At 47.8% G+C, this 12,140-nt stretch overlaps 1 protein-coding gene across 1 annotated transcript in view; it reads left to right on the plus strand.

The window, feature by feature from the left end:
• Positions 1 to 12,140, plus strand: part of obsl1a (obscurin like cytoskeletal adaptor 1a) — a 46,164-nt gene that overhangs the window by 16,826 nt on the left and 17,198 nt on the right. Inside the window, exons 13-19 of the mRNA XM_056587411.1 lie at positions 170 to 445; positions 889 to 1,164; positions 1,680 to 1,949; positions 6,926 to 7,192; positions 7,645 to 7,914; positions 8,437 to 8,703; positions 11,665 to 11,931. Coding sequence (XP_056443386.1) covers positions 170 to 445; positions 889 to 1,164; positions 1,680 to 1,949; positions 6,926 to 7,192; positions 7,645 to 7,914; positions 8,437 to 8,703; positions 11,665 to 11,931 — 1,893 coding nt within the window. The remainder of the gene's footprint in view (positions 1 to 169; positions 446 to 888; positions 1,165 to 1,679; positions 1,950 to 6,925; positions 7,193 to 7,644; positions 7,915 to 8,436; positions 8,704 to 11,664; positions 11,932 to 12,140) is intronic.

Raw genomic sequence — 12,140 nt, forward strand, 5'->3', positions numbered from 1 at the left:
CTCCTATTGAGTCTGTTGTCTACTGACCTTAGAATTATTATATTAAAAATAAAAATAAAATGTATTAATGAAAGCAGACTTTCAGCTTCCCTCCCATTGATCCATAGTATTTGTTTAAATATTAACTTTTCTGGCCTATCTCCTGACCTGAGTGGTTCCCCGTCCCTAGAGGCCCCGGTGGGGATCCTGAAGAAGGCGGAGATGAAGCGGGAGCTGAGGTTCACCGTCTCCGACGACATGGAGCTGGAATGCGAGCTCTCGCGGGCCGACGCCGTCACCAGCTGGTACAAAGATGGCCGCCGCGTGGAGGACGACGAGCGCTTCTGCCAGGAGGAGGAAGGGGCCTTCCGCTCGCTGGTGATCCTCTGCGCAGAGCTGGACGACGGCGGGGAGTACGTCCTGGACGTTGTCGACGACACCGTCACCTTCCTGGTGACCGTGGAGGGTAAACCTGATCTATGTTCATAATCTTGATGTTCATTTTAATGTCACCAAACTTTACCTTCTTTCAGGTCACGTCAAAGTAAAAGTTATGTCAATTTCTGGGGGGGAAATGTATCTCTTCTTTTTCTTATTTTTTCTTTTCGTAAATCAACAACAAAGAACATGAGATTCAGCCTATAAATCGGATACAAATCGTTGCATTGTACAGTTGGATAATGAATTGTCAAAGCTATCATAGTTAGTTAAATATAATCTCTTCTGTTTGTTGATGAAACTGCAGAAATTTAATTTACGTTTCAAATTTGGAGTGGATAATTTAATCCGGAATTTCTTATCATTAATAGTTTTGTTGTAATGTTGAAACGTATAAAGAGCCATGGTTCAAATGATGAACATCTGACAAACCCCAAACTGACCTGGACCTCGTGTACCCCCCCCACCCAGAGCCGCGGGTCTCCATCGTGGGGAACTCGGACGTGGCCGACTACCAGGAGATGGTCTCCGGGGAGGACCTGATCCTGGCCTGCGAGGTGTCCCGGGCCAATGCGCCCGTCCAGTGGTACTGCAACGAGCGGCGGCTGACCGGCGACGACCACACCATCATCCAGACCTCCGGCACGCTGCGCAAGATCATCGTCTCCAACGTCCAGGCGGCTGACTCCGGGAAGTACGTGTGCGACGCCGTGGACGACAAGATGGTCAGCATCGTGCGGATCCAAGGTAGCCCCCGGAGTCAATCGTGTGTGTGTGTGTGTGTGTGTGTGTGTGTGTGTGTGTGTGTGTGTGTGTGTGTGTGTGTGTGTGTGTGTGTGTGTGTGTGTGTGTGTGTGTGTGTGTGTGTGTGTGTGTGTGTGTGTGTGTATACTCAGAAATGTTAGCATTTTGATCTCACGGTTGGAAGCTCTCCTCCTCTCATTCTCATCTTCAAACTGCTTATCCGGGGTCGGGTCGCAGGTTCGAAGCTGCATTGAGCAAACATTGGTTACACAAGCTAGAGCAGCTAGTTTTTTCGTTTGTTTCTGTGTGTTTGTCTACAAATGCCAGTGAGATTCCTTCCCTCCATTGTATTGTCATTTAACGTCCATTTAATGATTTTAAACGTGATTTCTTCTTTTGTAAAGTGCTATGAACGGCCTCGAGTTCAAAGGATTGACGTAGAAATCGCCCTTCAAACCAACTGGTTAAACAAGCTTGACATGACCAAACTAAACGTGCTGCCTGTTCCTCCGGTGCAGAGCCTCCGGTCACCTTCGTGGACAAGAAGGAAGATATGGTGTTGACGGGCTACGAGGCCGAAAGCGTCTCCCTGACCGGGGTGGTCTCAAAGGAGACAGCCGCGGTGCGCTGGCTCCGGGACTGGACCAGCGTCGAGGGCGAGCGCTTCCACCACGCTGTGGACGGGAACACACGGACGCTGACCATCGAACCGCTGCGGCGCTCGGACGCCGGGGAGTACACCTGCGACGTTGGCTTGGACCAGATCCACTTCAGCCTATTGGTCAAAGGTAAGTCCTCCTCACAGACCAGATCCACTTCAGCCTGCTGGTCAAAGGTTGGTCCTCCTCACGGACCAGATCCACCTCAGCTTGCTGGTCAAAGGTAGGTCCTCCTCACCGACCAGATCCCCTTCAGCCTGCTGGTCAAAGGTAGGTCCTCCTCAAGGACCAGATCCACTTCAGCCGGCTGTTCAAAGGTAGGTCCTCCTCACGGACCAGATCCACCTCAGCCTGCTGGTAAAAGGTAGGTCCTTCTCACGGACCAGATCAACTTCAGCTTGCTGGTCAAAGGTACGTCCTCCTCATGGACCAGATCCACTTCAGCCTGCTGGTCAAATGTAGGTCCTCCTCAAGGACCAGATCCACTTCAGCCGGCTGGTCAAAGGTAGGTCCCGGGGGCTCGTTGGCAGGACTGTTCATTATTTACCAGCATAGGGAGGAACCCGTTTGTTATGGTTGACTAGTTTATGGTGGTTTGTGATAGCTACTAGGGATGGGCACGAGTAGTAAATTCCAAACTCGAGTGATCGAAGGAATCCCTCGAGGATCAATCAAGTACTCGTTTATCTATTTTTTTTTCTTTTTTACCCTAACGCTAACCCTAACCCTAACGGCAATATTACCAACCCAACATGTAGCCTAATGCTTATTCTCAATCAGTCAGAGTCAGAGTTATCAGAGTCTATTCATTATTTATTAATATAAGCTATTATTAATTATTACATTACTTATTATTAACGTTCAAAAGTAAACACATCCTTAACAATAACAAATAAATATGCGTTGAACAAAGGCCAGTAACAATCGTCGAACAAAGGCCTGTAACGGTTTAAAAAAAAGACCGAAACATTATGCGAAAACCGAAATCAATTCTTTGTGAGAAAAACCAGCATATCGACGTGCTCTGGAGACAGACGAGAGCGCATTCTGTTAACTATCAGTCCCGCGGCGGAGAACACTCGCTCCGCTGGCACGGAGGTGGCGGGGATAACCAGGTGCTGCTTTGCCAGAACTCTCAGAATTTTGTACCGATCCCCGTTGGACTTCCACCACTCCATGGGGTTTTGATGTGGACGGATGCATGGCTCATTGAAATACGCTTCTAGCTCGTTGACATCGCTAGTATTTACGAAGTAGTCCTCCCCGAAGAGGGTGTCAAGTGCTTTCGACGCTGCAGGCTTGTGCTTCACTGCTTTCCCCCATGTCATCTGGGCCTTGCAATGTAACCCCGTCATGCAGTTCCGACAGCTTCTCTTGGGTGCGGAGGCGAAGTGCTGGATCCAAAAACCGAAGGTGTTTGTGTCTCGGGTCAAGCGCAGAAGCAAGGATTGTTGCGCGCACGCACACGTGCACACACACACACACACACACACACACACACACACACACACACACACACACACACACACACACACACACACACACACACACACACACACACACACACACACACACACACACACACACACACACACACACACACACACAAATAGCCAGCGGCTTAATTAATTACCTTGCCTGATATTTTCTTCAAGCGGCCTTACACGGGTTCGGAGGGAGCCGGCGACGGTTCTCTTGAAGTCCACTACAAGCTTAGATTCCCCTTCCATTGGCTCAAGATGCTTTTCAAGCAGGCTCTTCGCGACTGGGAGCACCATGGACAGAGACACAGTGCAGAGAGCTGCGGTCGCACATTTGAGGGACTTCAGTGTTGGCAAGATCTCTTCAATGCTCTTCCACATTTCGTCCGCCAGCTCAAGGGTCCTCGCATCGGCCAGCTTCGTCACCGTCCTGTCCGAAAGCGCTGCGGTCACAGCCCATCTCTGCTCGTGCAGTCGCTCCATCATTTCAAATATTGAGTTCCAGCGTGTCCGGCAGTATTGGATCAATTTGTGTGTTTTGAGGTTTTGTAGCGCTTGCTTTATTTTTAAAGCATTAGATGCCACTGTGCTGTGGTGGAAGTGAGAAATCAAATTGCGGCACGCTGCGACCACACGGTTGATGTTCACATTTTTAAAGCCGTTGTCACACTAAATTTGTGTCGTCCGTTGCCGGGCAGGTTTCAAAAAACATTCGCGCTCATGTTGCCAAAGACGAAATAACATAATACAGTTAACGGATCGCTAGATAAGACTTGTTTTTACTTTATATTTGTATTGTATTTAATTGTTTGATCAAATTTAGCTAGTAAACTGAGTGTTTAAAGCGGGTCAAGGACGAAATAGCACAATGCAGATAACGGATCGCTAGATAGAAGGTTCGCGAATGTTCGTGAACCTTTCACTCATTCGACGCGATCGTCCATTGCCAGGAAACGGACGAAGCGATCATCTGTTGCCAGGCAGATTTGGAGTGGATTACGTATGGATGACACGCCCGGTACAAATTTGGCAGCCGGTACAAATTTAGTGTGACACCTTCATTAATTGCTAATTGTAGCGTATGGGCGAAACAGGGAACTGATTCCCACTGGAGCAGCTGCTGGTTTGCCAGGACCATGTTGCGTGCATTGTCATGCACACATGCTACGACTTTATCGTGAACTCCCCACTCCTCAGTGACAGCTCGGAGATGAGCAGCGATGTTCTCTACTGTGTGTCTCTCATCCGAGCTACGAGTCTCCAGCACCGCTGTCTTGTTGTACTTTGATAGCTCAATTTGGCTTGACATTATTTACATTCAACCTTATGATCTCCTATTTCAGAAAAAAAAATTGTTCTAACCACCATCTTTCAACTTGTTGAATTAAAATTATTCGTTGTGCGCACGGCACGCGCCAGTGGCGCTGTCACGGCAAATTTGTACCGGGTGCCAAATTTGTACCGGGAACGTCATCAGTTGTCCGTTGCCAGGCAACGGACAACTGATTACATAAGGGTTGTCCGTTGCCGGGCAGGTTTCAAAAAACATTCGCGCTCATGTTGCCAAAGACGAAATAACATAATACAGATAACGGATCGCTAGATAACACTTGTTTTTACTTTATATTTGTATTGTATTTAATTGTTTAATCAAATTAAACACGCAGTTTACTACACGTTAAACACTCAGTTTACTAGCTAAATAAGATTAAACAATTGAATACAATACAAATATAAAGTTAGCAACGCTAATAAATGTAATTTCTAAGTGTAAGTGTTATCTGTCTTGTCACGGTCAATGTTATCGGTCTTGTCAAGGTCAATGAACAAGTGCGAATGAACGAGCTTGAAGGTTTGCGAATGTTCGTGAACCTTTCACGTCATTCGACGCGATCGTCCGTTGCCAGGCAACGGACGACGCGATCATCTGTTGCCGGGCAGGTTTGGAATGGATTACGTATGTAGACGTGCCCGGTACAAATTTGGCACCCGGTACAAATTTGGCGTGACAGCGCCAAAATTGATACATTTGTTTCAGAAAACTAACTTGAGTTTGTGTCCACCAACCAAGTTCATTTGTAATGAGTACTCGAGTAATCGATTCCTCACGCCCATCCCTAATAGCTACGGTCAGGGTCAATCTGAGACTGCTCAAGCTACGGTCAGGGTCAATCTGAGACTGCTCAGTATTTACTAGCATTGGTGGAACCTTTCTCTGTTATGGTTTTGATCATTCATGATGGTCAATGTTGGAGGCCAGTATATGTCTCATAATGACATGCCAATGTTTGCCCCGGTGTTTGTTTTGATTATTTAGGTCAGGGTCAGTATAGGACTAAGAAAAATGAACCGTCTGCTTATTTCATTGATCTCCCTCTCTGCTCCTTTGAATTGGACATAAATGTTGGACACATTTTTGAGGCATCAAAAATGTGTCACTATTGGCCCAAATAAAAAAACTAATTCAACAACACATTGCAATGGTTAAAGGAGACATATTATGTTTGTTTTTTTTCCCAACAAGCAAACATAGTATTTGAGTTCCAGAAAACATGTTTTTGAAGCTGTTTGCTGGAAATAGCCTACCGCTATTCCCCTCTGTTTCAGTCCCTTGAGAATGTGCTGTTTCTGGTGTCTGTAGCTTTAATGTAAATGATCTGCTGCCCATTGACCAATGAGCTGTCAGACTGAACCACAGCATGGAGGAGAAGGAGAGACGTCAGACGCAGTCATAAAGACTGCGTCTGACGTCTCTGGTACTTCCACAACAAGTAAAGACTCGTAGTGGGGGATATCTCGGCCATGGATGAGAAGAATTGGGGGAAAGGAACTTTGGCCTTGACTCTGAAGTCCATGAACCGCGACATGGAGGAGAAAGGGATTGTACTCCGGAAGCTGAGCTGCTGGACTGCCGCCGAGCTCCCCGCGCCGGAGTTGCCCCGGGCCGGAGCAGCCCCGCACCGGATCCTCCGTCGAAGCCGTCCGGCCGCCGCCGAAGCTTTGGCGGCAGTCCGGCAGCTCCGGCGGGTGTACTCCGGGAGCTGGCGGGGGTAGCTTGGCGGCAGTCCGGCAGCTCAGCTCCGGGATTACAATCCCTTTCTCCTCCATGTCTGCCGCCGAAGCTTCGGCGGGGGGAGCTCGGCGGCAGTCCAGCAGAGAAAGGGATTGCACTCCCGGAGCTGAGCTGCCGGACTTCCCCCGAGTTCCCCCCGCCGGAGCTGCTCGTCGAGGGGAGTGGGGAAGTGGGAGGTAATATTCAACTGTGCCCCCTTCCTACGTAGGAGGGGGCGCCGAAACGGACTCGCTCGTTTGGTAACGGGGTAGGCGGGGTACTTTCAGATATGCATATCTCACTCAGACTTTTTTCAAAGTTTGTATTCATGTGGGAGCACCAGAGACCCAAAACAAAACCCCAAATCCCAGGAAAAACATTGTATTCATAATGTGCCCCCTCTAAAGACGTGAGACCTTGAGACCTTACCGATTTAAGAGATTTTACTAAAAAAAGTAAAACAAGCACAAACACAAAGCCAGTATCTGTATATCTGTATATAGACACAGTCCAGACCATCGGGTCTCTCCCCACTCCCTGACCGACGGACCCTGACCCCTTTCCCTCCCCAGGAATGAGGATCAAGTTCCTGACACCGCTGCGAGATACGGTGGCGCATGCTGACGGCATGATCACCCTGCGCTGCGAGGTGTGCCGGCCCAAGGCCGACGTCCAGTGGCTAAGGAACGGCGGGGAGGTGGTGCCGGGCCGGCGGTTTTCCGTGCGGGCCGACGGGGTGGAGCGCAGCCTGACCATCCACCGGCTCACCGCCGAGGACGCCGGGGAGTACGTCTGCGAGTCCCTGGACGACCGCACCGTCGCCACGCTCACCGTGGAAAGTAAGCAGCGGTCAGAGTCTGATGGAGGGGTTCCCCTAGAGCTGAGGAGCCCTGATCCCAGCCCGTCTTGGATGATGGGGGGTCCCACTGAGGCTCCTACTAGGGTAGTGGGGAAGGGTTTTAATCCATTGTGTGCAACTTTCCCGTTTAATTAGTATGATTTGATTTAGTTGACGTTGTGGGCCACCAGATGTTAATGGTTGTTTAGATGAACGTTGAACCAGGTGAAGTCAGGGTGTTAATATCTTCTAACAGACGTGGAACACTTTCAGAAACCAAGATATGTGGTTGAGTGCTTCTCCCTGAAGGTTGTTTAATGTTGCATAGTTAGTGGAACACATTACTTTTTTGTACTCGACCAATAACATTCAGCTCCCTTCTGATCCGCCTCCTCCATGTCCTCCCCCTCCTCCCCCTCCAACTCCTCCTCCCCCTCGCCCTCCTCCTCCCAGTGCCGCGGGTGGTGGAGTTCCTCACGGAGCTCCACAACACCACAGTGCTGGAGGGCGAGGACGCCACCTTCAAGTGCGTGGTGTCCCCCGAGGACGTGCAGCTGGTCTGGCTCATGGACAACGAGGCCATCGCCGCCGGCGACCGCTTCCAGGCCAGCAGCAACGGCCTTTGCCACACCCTGGTGATCAAGAAGTGCCAGATCCTGGACAACTCGCGCATCACGGCGGAGGCAGAGGGTGTGATGAGCAGGTCCAGCCTCAAAGTGCAGGGTGAGGGGGCCGGGGGGATGGACGGTTGGGGAGGAGCCACGTTCGCTGTGTTTGGTTCAGAATTTAACTTGGGCTGAATCAGTGCTGTATTAGTGCTGAATCAGTGCTGAATTAGTGCTGAATTAGTACTGGAACAATGTGTTGTGTGAAGTCGATTAACCCATTACCTGATGAATGGATGGATGAAGCAGCCAAATGCTTTTTAGCCATTTGGCCGCTTGAAAAGCTTCAGAAATCAAAATATTTGGTTTCGGATAACATAGCAGAAGTCGCTTTTGTAAAAGACAAAGTGACAGTGCTGCATATGCTAGTGCTTCAGGGCCTCAATGTTGTCTCTCTCCCGCCCAGAGTCACAGTGCCTCAGGGCTCTAATGTTGTCTCTCTCCCAGAGACACAGTAACTTAGGGCTCTAATGTTGTCTCTCTCCCAGAGACAGTGTCTCAGGGCTCTAATGCTGTCTCTCTCCCAGAGACACAGTACACGGTGTCTCAGGCCTTCAATGCTGTCTCTCTCCCGGCCCAGAAGCCCAGGTGATGTTCACCAGGCGGATGGAGGCCGTGATGGGGGAGGAGTTTGGCGAGGCTGTCCTGGAGACGGAGGTGAGCCTGGACACGGGTGAGGTGCAGTGGATGCGTCAGGGTGTGGTCATTCAGCCGGGACCCCGGCACGCGCTGGCGCAAGATGGATGCACGCGGCGCCTGACGGTCCGCAACCTGAGCCTGGCGGACCGCGGCACGTACCGCTGCGAGACGCTGCACGACCGCACGCAGGTCAAACTCAACGTGGAGCGTGAGTCGGAGGCACACTTGCTTACAGGCTGAAACGCACATTTAGCATTGGATTTTAGCTATAGCATTTAGCAAATGCACTATATATAGCATTTAGCCATAGTATTCAGGATTAGCAATGCAATTTATCAAGAGAATTTAGGCATAGCATGTAGCAAGATCACTTAGGTATACCATTGCGCTTTTTCTCTCCAAAAAAATGTTTGGACAGTTTGGTGATAGGCCTATAGCATTTAGCAATGACATTAAGCAATAACCTTCAGCAGTAGCCTTCAGTAGTAGCATTTAGCTGTAGCATTTAGTCATAGCATTAAGCTATATAGCTATTCACTTACTGCACTTTATGTTCAGACTGTATCTCCTCAGTATTAATTCTCGATAGAAGACAATGCCGAGGCTGCTAAGAATAACTGAGTTCGCCACTGTTTGCCGAAAAAAACGAGGTGCTGAAATGCTGTTATGCTGCAATACAATATTGAGGTCATTTTTAGGTGTGTGCGCACACGCACACACAAATATGAGGGGCCGCCTGGGACAGAATTCATACTTGGTCTTGCACACACTATTATAATCTCGCATATACACCACTATACTCATACACACACACACACTATTAAACTCCTTTTACATGTAAGTATGAGAGTGTATAGTCATGTATGTGAGAGAGTATAGTAGTGTATGTAAGAGGGTATAGTAGTATGTGTAAGAGGGTATAGTAGTGTATGTAAGAGAGTATAGTAGTGTATGTAAGAGAGTATAGTAGTGTATGTAAGAGAGTATAGTAGTGTATGTAAGAGAGTATAGTAGTGTATGTAAGAGAGTATAGTAGTGTATGTAAGAGAGTATAGTAGTATGTGTAAGAGAGTATAGTAGTGTATGTAAGAGAGTATAGTAGTGTATGTAAGAGAGTATAGTAGTATGTGTAAGAGAGTTTGAATGAAACGGAAGAGAGTTTGAATGAAACGGAAGTGAGTTTGAATGAAACGGAAGTGAGTTTGAAATGTTCATAAGAGTCCGCAGAAATCGAATATCAATATTATTTTAGTGTAATTACATTGTGTATATGCACAAGCCATCTTATACAAAGCAGCCGAAAAATAGAAAACCAAAATGCTACTATGTTTTTTTTTAGAAAACTGCGATTCAGGGTTTGAATTCTGCTATTGTCATCTGATTCATTGAATCCGCTGTGTTTGCCAGGGTCTCACGGTGACATAGAGCCCTCCCACATGTCTGTAAGACCAATACTTCCTTGTTTACAAGCCTTACAAGCCAATGAGGCGATCACTATCAAAACGGTGCGTGTATACTTTGATTGACAGCTACACCAGCAGACAGCAAGGGTCGGGGACGGGCCTTAGATATCCTAATAGCCAATGAAAAATACCTTTCTGACGATATCCAGCATGTCAAACAATGTCTCACGTGTGGTTGAGAAAACAAATGCGCAAGGGGTGTGCGTAAACTACCAGGCTCTTCCCCAGAGTCGGAAGACCCTCTGACCCTGGCAAACACAGCGGATTCAATGAATCAGACGACAATAGCAGAATTCAAACCCTGAATCGCAGTTTTCTAAAAAAAAACATAGTAGCATTTCGGTTTTCTATTTTTCGGCTGCTTTGTATAAGATGGCTTGTGCATATACACAATGTAATTACATTAAAATAATATTGATATTCGATTTCTGCGGACTCTTATGAACATTTCAAACTCACTTCCGTTTCATTCAAACTCACTTCCGTTTCATTCAAACTCACTTCCGTTTCATTCAAACTATTAAACTCCTTTTACATGTAAGTATGAGAGTGTATAGTCGTGTATGTGAGAGAGTATAGTAGTGTATGTGAGAGAGAATAGTAGTGTATGTAAGAGAGTATAGTAGTGTATGTAAGAGAGTATAGTAGTGTATGTGAGAGAGAGTAGTAGTGTATGTGAGAGAGTATAATAGTGTATGTGAGAGAGTATAATAGTGTATGTGAGAGAGTATAATAGTGTATGTGAGAGAGTATAATAGTGTGTGTAAGACCAAGTATGAATTCTGTCCCAGACGGCCCCTCATACACAAACACACCACGCATGCTAGGATGATCCTATTGACTTCATAAGCGATGTTGTCATGGGTCCTCCCCCCTTTCCGCAGTCAATTCTGGGAAGATGTCTATGAAATCAAATGAATGATTTAATGTTCTTTTGGCCTTGTGGACTTTATTGTGCTTTCAACTCGTCAAAGTTGGCAGTTTGAGTCCCGAATGTGCGAGCTGCTGTCCAACTTAGGAGTTCCTTAGAATAACGTTTATACAATTATGATGTACACATAAATGTACTTATTTATATTATTTTTCATATCTATATCTATATATATATATATTATTTTTTTTAATGGTCCCATGACATGGCACCAGGTGTGGTGTGATGCCAAACTATCCATGTATCAGAATTCATTGCAAGATGCTTAAAGGTCCCATGTAATGCCACCAGGTGTGGTGTGATTAGCCGTTACACGCCGTTTTGGAAATCGGCCCCTTATGACATCACAGGTGGGCGTGTCCACCTAGATGTGTGCAGGATAGATCAGTCTACCAGGCTACCTAGTAGTACTGTAGCAAACGTTGCTCATTTATCTGTCACACATCTAGGTGGACACGCCCACCTGTGATGTCATAAGGGGCAGATTTCCAAAACGGCTTGTAACGGCTAATCACACCACACCTGGTGGCATTACATGGGACCTTTAAGCATCTTGCAATGAATTCTGATACATGGATAGTGGGGCGTTACGACATATTGCTCAAGGGGTCCCACAGGTTATCCACTGGGGTTTGAACCCAGAATCCCTTAGCTGGGAGTAGGACTATATGATCCAGTCTTTTGAATATAGTTTCCACTGCCATATATGGGCGGTCAGCTACAAGGTCCAAAACCTGTCACTGAACAACAACTTGTCCTCCATCTTCCCTGTCAGCTCGTAAGATCTCCATGCACAAGGCTCTGGGTGACCAGGAGACGTTTGAGCGGGAGACGGCGTCCTTTGAGGTGGAACTGTCGCATGCCGACGTGGAGGGGGTGTGGCAGAAGGACGGCATCCGCGTCAAGCCCAATAACCAATGGCGCGTCAGCAGCAACGGGCTGGTGCACGGCCTGACCCTTTCCAACCTGACGCTGGAGGACAGCGGCACCATCATGTTCTCAGGGGAGGGTGTCCGCACCTCCGCCCGGCTCACCGTCAAAGGTGAGGACCAATGGGAGCGCTGGGAACCAAGGAGGGAACCAATGAGAGGGCTGAGAACCAATGAGGGAACCAATGAGAGCGCTGAGAACCAATGAGGGAACCAATGAGAGGGCTGAGAATCAATTAGAGAACCAATGAGAGGGCTGAGAACCAATGAGAGGGCTGAGAACCAATGACAGGGCTGAGAACAAATTCGGGAACCAATGAGA

The sequence above is a fragment of the Gadus chalcogrammus genome, chromosome 4, assembly GCF_026213295.1.
Source record: "Gadus chalcogrammus isolate NIFS_2021 chromosome 4, NIFS_Gcha_1.0, whole genome shotgun sequence".
NCBI classification, from domain to species: domain Eukaryota; kingdom Metazoa; phylum Chordata; class Actinopteri; order Gadiformes; family Gadidae; genus Gadus; species Gadus chalcogrammus.